Here is an 8547-nt window from a genome sequence, read left to right as displayed (position 1 = left end):
AACGGTGACAACTAGAAAGAAGGGGATCACGGATTTGATCGTCGAAGGCTCAGGAAATGGCTAGCAAAGGCGATGACCAAGTGTGGCAACTAGCGCGAGCTGTTCGTGCATTGCAGGGGAGGCGCAAAGAAGAAGGAAGAAGAAGAAAGAAGAAAAGAAAAAGGAAGGAAAAAAAAAATAAGGAGAAAGAAAAAGTAGAAAAGTGCAGTAGTTGATGGGAATTTTATACAATCCAAAATCACAATAGCGATAATATTCTAAGCTACCCAATATGAGAATTTTTCTCCCATTTCAATATTCTAAACTACCCAATATCACAAAATGAGAATTTTTATATAGTCCTAAATCCAAATACTCAAGTCAGTTCTTTGATTGAATTAAAAAAAATCATAATTAAATGATCGAGATATAGATGATCCAATGCTAAGTCTTCTATCAAGCCACGAAGTATCACTAACATCAATATTATCTATTGCATTCTCCTCAAGACCTTCATCTACAGCCTCCTCAAGTCTTTCATTAACATTTTCATCAAACTCCACAAGATTTTCAAGATCAATTATTTTTCTATCATGCATCTCAAAATTAGTAAAGTTCTTTAACATTAATGAATTCACCTTTTTATAGACAAGGTCCTCTAACATATCTGGTAATAATCTATTTCTCTTTTTTGTTTGTGCAGCATCAAATGCACTCCAATTATATTCACATGCAAAAGCACTACATGATTGGCTCAATATACGAATAGCAACCCTCTTTAGAATAGGAACTAAGCCTCCGTTTGCTTCCACCACACTCCTACACATAATGATCAACAAGTTAGCTTTTTGTAAGATAAATAACTTAATAAAAATAGATATTAAAATAAGTTAAACAAAAGTAACATTACTTATCCATTATCATTCACTAGCAAGTCCATAATTTGAAACATTGTTTGTGATAATTTGAACTACATTCTTAGGTCAAATCTCCTCAATGACAGATACAAGTAGATTTTTAAGAAAAAAATCACTTTTTCTATGACTCGACCTTTTAAAATACTTTAAAAAGACAGGCTCTTTCAGAGAATAAACAACCACATTGATAAATGAGCAACCTTTTATGTCTGTCCAAATATCAAACGTTAATATGCATCTTGATAAACTCCACAATTCTTTCACTTTAGCTACATAATATTCAACCATTGTTTTGCTGTTCATCACTAATTTAGTTATTAGGGTAGAATAACTTGGTAACTAATATCCAATACCAAAGTCAGAAACAGCCTTAATCATCTCAATAAAAGCAGGTGTTTGAATAACATTAAAAAGAATATTACTCAAAAAAAAAATGTTGAGCTATTTTCATGTCCACCATATCCTTATCCTTTTTGTTGTATATGGTAGGTATTGAAGTTTGTTGTAAATTTGACAAAGTTTCTTGACTAGTTCTAATATTTTCAGTAAATAATTTTATCTTTTTACTATCACATCCAATAGCAATAACAACTAGAGCTTGTACCTCATATGGCACACTTGGACAAACCATAACATCGTTTTGACCTCAAATCCACTTGTTATAGACGATGTCCGAAAAATCAACGGAGCATATCAAGGACTATCATTTTATGCATAGAACAACCCTTAAGTGGTTTCAGGTCAAATCAAGTGGATTTGAGGTCAAAACGATCAATCGAGCCTAAGTGTAATTTTCTGAATTTGCCCGAGGGAGGTCAAAACGGTAATTTTTTAAAAATTTCAAGGGAGAAATGAGAAGTACTAATCTTTAGGGTCTTAGTGATGGTGCTAGAAAGATTAGGGGCTTGAGGATAAGGGCCAAAATGCAAAAGAAAGTTTCTAAGGGGCTAAAGTGCAATTTTTGAAAATCTGCCCAGAAATGGCAGATCTGGCCGCGATTTGTGGCCGAAAAATCTGACGATTTGGCAGCCTAGGTTCGTCAGGGCATGGGCAAGGATGGTCCTGGTGGCGTGTAGGAGGAGATTTGGCCGGAAATCGGCCACATGGGGGTCAGATTTAGCCTATAAATACCAAGGGTTTTCGGCCAAAAATGAAGCAACAAATCGCTCGAGTTTGAAGGCGAATCGAGGGAATCCAATAAGGGGCTTTTGATCCTTGAGGCGAGGGGAGCATTTCTGGTAAGTTTCGTGAATTTTTGAGGTGTTTTGAAGGGGTTTCGAGGGCTGATCGGAAAATTGGGCGGTCCACCTACCGTCGCCTATAACCGGCCGTTTGGTGGCTTTTTCGGTGGCCTTTCGGCCTGAAACCGGTGGGGTTGGGATCGATTCTTCGTGGGCTTTCAGGGGGTATCGGTTTCGGGGGCATCGGAGCATCCGTCGGCGACTAGCTCGAGGTTGAAGACGGTGGCGCATGAGCTGCACGCGCCAGCCTTTGCTTGCACCCACGCGCCAAGCGCGTGAAGGCGCGTGACGAGGGGCTTTTTGTTAATTCAACTTCCAAAAATTTTATTTAAATATTTTATGAATTATTATGTAAAAATATTTGAGAAAATAGTTGTATAGATAATTATTTTGAATTGTTAGTGAGAAAAAATAGGAGAAAAATGAGAAAATATGAGAAAAATTGAGGAAAAAATTATATTTTGATGATTATTGGATGATTAGGGTACCTTGCGGCTTGAGGTGAAGTGACTCGTGCGAAGTTCGAGGTGGGCACGCAAATTGAGGCGTACCGCGCTTTTCAAGAAAAATCCGAATTGCGCCTAAAGGTGAGTAGTTCTACCCGAAAAGACTTATAGTAGCATGTGAATGGTTTACTGTGAGTGTTCATCCCTATGGCTTGGTTTATTGTGATGGTTTGTCCAAACGGTTATTTACACATGCATTGAATTTCGTACGATAAATTGTATACATCGAAATGTTGATTTTAAGTTATGCATGTTATGATTTTTGGCATTGGCATGTTGTGTTGTCCATGTGGGATGTGGGTTGTTAACCTGTAACGTAGCTCTCGAGTGTTAACACTCGTAATGCGTGCCAAGGGTTAATGCTATGTGACCCACTTGGGACGAGGCTGAGATAGACTTCACCCTACGGTACTCAAGTGGCGGGGCTGAGAGTGGACACCATCCCAGGTTCCTTTGAGCAATAGCATTAAGGCCGAGGTGTTGTGAATTTCAGGGATAGTGCTGATGTGACACTCTTGGGGCTAGGGTTGTGTTGAGTTTTGGAATGCTTTTGAGTAGGAGCGTAAAACCTAACAATGACAATGGGGTGATTCCCGGGTTCACATGTCGAGGTTGTCCCTCTTAAGCATGATTGGTTTGCCAATGGGTCGATGTGGTCATGTCGCCTTTAAAGAGATTGCATTTTCCCCGGTTAGAGTTAAGTGTTATGTGGGATTCTCTTAGGCTGGGGCATGTCAGGATTTATCGATTTTATGTATGGTTTTACATATCTTCATGAAAATATTTTTGAACTCTCACTTAGATGATTCAGCATCTAATTTGGACTATGTCCCTGGAATATTCAAACGTCCCAGGTGAATGCAGTAGCGCCAAGGGAAAGAATGTCATTGAGATGTAGCTGCTATGTTTAGTTTTCGTAGGTTTTGTCTATGATTACGATGTTCAGAGGTTATGTAATATTTTGGTATTTTCATATGAAACATCGATTGGGTTATTGTAAAAGGAATTGTCAGTTATATATATCATTAAGGTTTCGATCTTGCTTCCGCTGATGTGATTGATAATACCTGTCTTAGTCTATTAATTATTAAATTTTGATATGCTAAGAAGGTACGATCGGGATTGTCAGGAAATGATTATGATGAAGGTATGTGTATTGAGAGACTTATGTTGTGTGTTTGATATTGAAAAAAATATATATTCCCGAAATCTCGAAGTAGTGCTCGTTCTGAGAAAACGGGGCGTTACAAACCGGAGGCTGAGACCCACCTACTTTATTTGAGGCAAATCAGATTCCTGGAAATACGAAACCCACTCCCGATTTTATGGAATTGATAAGGACACTTTGTCTCTCATAACATTATGCTTATATTTATGAATTTTATGAAAATTGTAAACATCTCATACTATAAATATAGGTCAAAACACCATTGTAAAGGAGATGAACAACAATAATATACTGTTACTCTACTGGAATAACCAGGGAATAGTCTTAGAATAGGCATCGTTCTGGTCAAATCACGTAAAAATTTTCCATCATTGGTTCTATTTAGTCCTCCTCTTTGCATTTGTATTCATTCTTTCGTTGCAGGTCTACGAATCACGGTCAACCAACTCCAAACATGGACAAAGGTCTTGGTTGATTTTAATTTTGTAAGTAATCTCGTTCTAGGATAATAAATTTTAAACAACAACAACATATCCAGCCTTTATCCCACTATGTGGGGTCAGCTACATGAATTCTAGACTTCCATGTATTTCTGTCTTCTAGGATAATAAATTTTATTTTTATTTTTCTTTTTCTTTTTTTAATTTTCTGTTTCTCTTATTTCACTTAAACATTTGGGTCAATAACTTTGCAATAAGAATTAAAAGTACAGGAAAAAAAATTATTTTCAGAGATCAATCACAATATTAACTTGGGTTAAAATAGAATTACAGCAAGAGTAATCTAATTAAAATTAATTATTTTTTATAATAAATTAAATATTTTAAAATCTTTAAATTTCTTTTAAAACTTAAAAGAGAACACTGATTTGCTATAACCTACAACCTTTTGAGGCTCATATACTTTTGATTTTTACTATGATAATCTTTTTATTTCTTATACAAAAAATATTTAGTTTTTTTGTAACTTGAAAAAAATTAAAAACTATAAAATATAAAAATTTAAAATATTCAAAATTTTTGAATATTTTAAAATCTTTAATTTATTATAAAAAAATTAACATAATTTAAATTTTATTTAATATAAATTTAAAATATATATTAATAAATATCTGAATTCAAATTAAATTAACAATAATTATTTACCATTGAATTCTTAAATAAACTTAATAATTTCTATTTAAAGATTCACAAAACAAATACAAATTAATTTAATTTATTAACATTTAAATTTCACTATATTCAAATATCACAAATTGAATATTCAAATTCCCCATCTTCAATACAAATTTATAATTAAAAATTATATTAAATATCAACATTCACAATATAAACTAAAATAATTATGTGTATATATATGTATATTAACAGTTGGATTTTAATAGATTTGAGTTTTAATTTTTGGCCAATCTAAAAAATGCATTGTCGGTCGTCACCGACCATCGTGGTCGGTGGTTTCTGATGATTAGAGGCAATCGCTCAACACCCAAGAACCCATCGACAAATATACCCAAAAACCAACAAGATCCAACTGCCAAAACTCCGTAGATTTATGCTTAAAGTTTCAGCCCAACCCAAAAAATGTGTATATACATATATATGATAGATGTGTTGAAAATTATTCTAGGAGAGACCTACCTCCTTGTAAATCGGAGCAATGGAGACAGTGAGCAACTATGGTGGCAGGTTTCTCTATCAAGGCCGAGGTCAACCAAGTATGGGCAACGGTAATGCAAACAGCGGTGGCGACAACGACACGTTTCTCCTTCAAAGTCGAGGGTGAGTGAGATAGATAGATACAGAGAGAGAGAGAGATGAGATAAAATCTGAAATAATGAGTTCGGAGCCGCTCAAAATATCTTGGCATATCACAATATTTTGGAGTCGATAAATTGCAATATATCAAAGGTGGTGTTGAGGGTGACATTGAGAGTGGCCGAATAGCATAACTCCTTTTGTTTATTATGCAGACAACTTCACCTCCAATTTAATATGCAGCCATTTCAATTATGTCTTCAAATATTTAATTGATTTGTTCCATTACTTTACTTTAATTAATTCTCTAATTTTTCTATATAGCTTTTCTCATTAATTTGATTTTTTATTATTGGTTTGTGAATTTTGGCCTCTCGACATGCGCTTGAACTGATTGTTGATTTATAGATTTTGAATCAAACTTATCATATAAGTTTGTTATTTATGGGGCATATCAATAATGTTTGTCCTAGCCCCAGGGACATAGCTGAGTAGGAAAGAAGGAGGTTGTAAAAGTCATGTCGGAAACTGTTAGTGTGAAATCAATTTTTGGGGGAGGTAAAAATTTTTTTTGGGAGTGGTTCTTGATAAGTGTTAGTGGACACAATTTAAAAAAAAAAAAAATTAATCGTCCAGACACATTCTTGATTTATTTTTCTCGTGATGATTCGAGAATAATTCGATGAGAAACACGAGTGATAATGTGTAATTTAAAATGATGATGATGATATGATGTTTATCCTATGCAAATGCCGACAAACTTAAAAAGAGGGCGTAGGCCTCACCCCTTCACATCCACCCATATGTGCCGCATCGGACTACACATCACCTTTCGATCTAATAAACGTTAACAGGGAAGGGCCTCAGTACTACCTAAATTTGTACTGCATCAGCATCAAGTAGAGAAGTGCTAATTACATTTGATGTTGACCTTTGGACCTCAATTATTTATTTGCTTGCTAGTGTAATTGTGTGGGAGTGGGATGAAGACACTCTTATCGTTAATTCATAACGTTGAATCAATTGGATCAGATGGGATCATCACAGCCGTTCGTTCTTGCGTCGCACCTAGAGGCCCCGTGTGCCTCATCCACGAGGTCTCCAAACCCTATCCCACCAAGACCAAAACCGGGGGGCGTTATGGTAAAACCAGGCGTGCCTGATTCTGCTATAAACAGAAGCCGAAATTGTTATCCAGGCGTTGTCTTCCACGTTCCACCGCTGACCCAACCGCCAACAATGCCAGTGCAAGACATCAGCATTTCATCGCTTCCGGCGATATCGTCCACCGACATCGCCTCCGGCGGCAACGAAGACGAGGCCTGGGTGTGGAGCCAGATAAAAGCCGAGGCGCGCCGAGACGCCGAAGCCGAGCCGGCTCTGGCCAGCTACCTCTACTCTACGATCATCTCTCACTCCTCTCTCGGTCGCTCTCTTTCCTTCCATCTCGGCAACAAGCTCTGCTCCTCAACTCTCCTCTCCACGCTCCTCTACGACCTCTTCCTCAACACCTTGTCCTCCGACGCCTCCATCCGCGCAGCCACAGTCGCCGACCTCCGAGCCGCCCGCTATCGCGATCCGGCCTGCACCTCGTTCTCTCACTGCCTTCTCAACTACAAAGGCTTTCTAGCGATTCAGGTATTGGCGATAATCCAAATTTATTGAAATCCATTGGTTAATTGTTCGTATTTCCTCCATCTTTGTCGATTAGATTGATGGAACTATTTTAGTTATCCAGGTAGAATTTGTCACAAATTTTGGTAGATAAACTAAATTAATTAGGATGAATAGGTTAATTGTTGCCGATCTCAGTCTAAAAGTAGACTTCTTCTTAGATTTGAGTTCAATTTATCTCATTGTTACCGGCCTATGTAAATAGGCGCATCGTGTGGCACACAAATTATGGATCCAGAACCGGAAGCCGCTGTCGCTGGCGCTTCAATCGCGGATGGCCGATGTCTTCGCCGTGGATATCCACCCCGCCGCGAGGATCGGGAAGGGCGTGTTGCTTGACCACGCGACGGGAGTGGTCATCGGCGAGACGGCGGTGGTTGGTAACAACGTGTCGATTCTGCACCACGTGACGCTGGGGGGGACGGGCAAGGCCGGCGGCGACAGGCATCCGAAGATCGGCGATGGAGTGCTGATCGGCGCCGGGGCAACGATCCTGGGGAACGTGAGGATCGGGGAGGGGGCGAAGGTCGGGGCGGGCTCGCTGGTGCTGATTGATGTGCCGCCGTGGACGACGGCGGTAGGGAATCCGGCGAGGCTGGTGGGAGGGAGGGAACAGCCTAAGGTGCATGCGGACGTACCGGGAGAGTCTATGGATCACACGTCGTTCATTTCTCATTGGTCTGATTATGTTATTTGAGCCCTTGACGTTGATCGCGATGAAGTTGATTTTGGTTAGTGACGCTGATCGCGATGATGCACGCCGTGCAGGCTTGCCTGCGTTGTACTAGATTATCGTTTTTTTTTTTTTTTTGGTTTGCCTCAAGAGATCATGGGAAAAGAAAAATAAAAATAATCTCCTTTTTGTTTTTTCGGGGGATGACGATACTGAATGAAAATGAATACTTCATAATAATAATAATAATTATATTTTTCTTGATAGTCAGAGATTAATTAAACTTTTATTTCATCTCGACTTCAATCAAATAATTACTACTAAAATGAATTGAATGTATTATTAAGAAACTAGTAATTACTAAAATTAAACGAGATTAATTAAACTTTTATTCTTAGTTTTTAGATTTCTGGGTATTTGAATCTGGGTGGGTGAATCGAACAGGGATTTTGTTAATCCAGATCCTATAATGGTGCAAGAAGATGGCGGCGGCTAAGAATCCCGGTGAATAGAACAGGGATTATTTGGTTAAAATCCAGATGATGATGATGATGATGATGGCGGCGGCGGCTAAGAATCCTCCTCCCGACGAGTCATCGATGATTTATTTGTATTCAGAATCCCCGTCCGTCTTG

The 8547-nt window shown here is 38.1% G+C and overlaps 1 protein-coding gene across 1 annotated transcript; it reads left to right on the top strand.

Moving 5' to 3' along the window:
- The first annotated feature begins 6582 nt into the window (after positions 1-6582).
- On the top strand, positions 6583-8178 carry LOC127794963 (serine acetyltransferase 5-like). Its single transcript, XM_052326306.1, has 2 exons — positions 6583-7203; positions 7445-8178. The coding sequence occupies exons 1-2, from the start codon at positions 6598-6600 to the stop codon at positions 7934-7936; spliced, it is 1098 nt and encodes a 365-aa protein (XP_052182266.1). The 5' UTR covers positions 6583-6597; the 3' UTR covers positions 7937-8178.
- Positions 8179-8547: the final 369 nt, after the last annotated feature.

Source organism: Diospyros lotus, chromosome 2 (assembly GCF_014633365.1).
Source record: "Diospyros lotus cultivar Yz01 chromosome 2, ASM1463336v1, whole genome shotgun sequence".
NCBI classification, from domain to species: domain Eukaryota; kingdom Viridiplantae; phylum Streptophyta; class Magnoliopsida; order Ericales; family Ebenaceae; genus Diospyros; species Diospyros lotus.
Note: the sequence above shows the minus strand (reverse complement) of the source record. Positions and strands in the feature narration are given on the sequence as shown.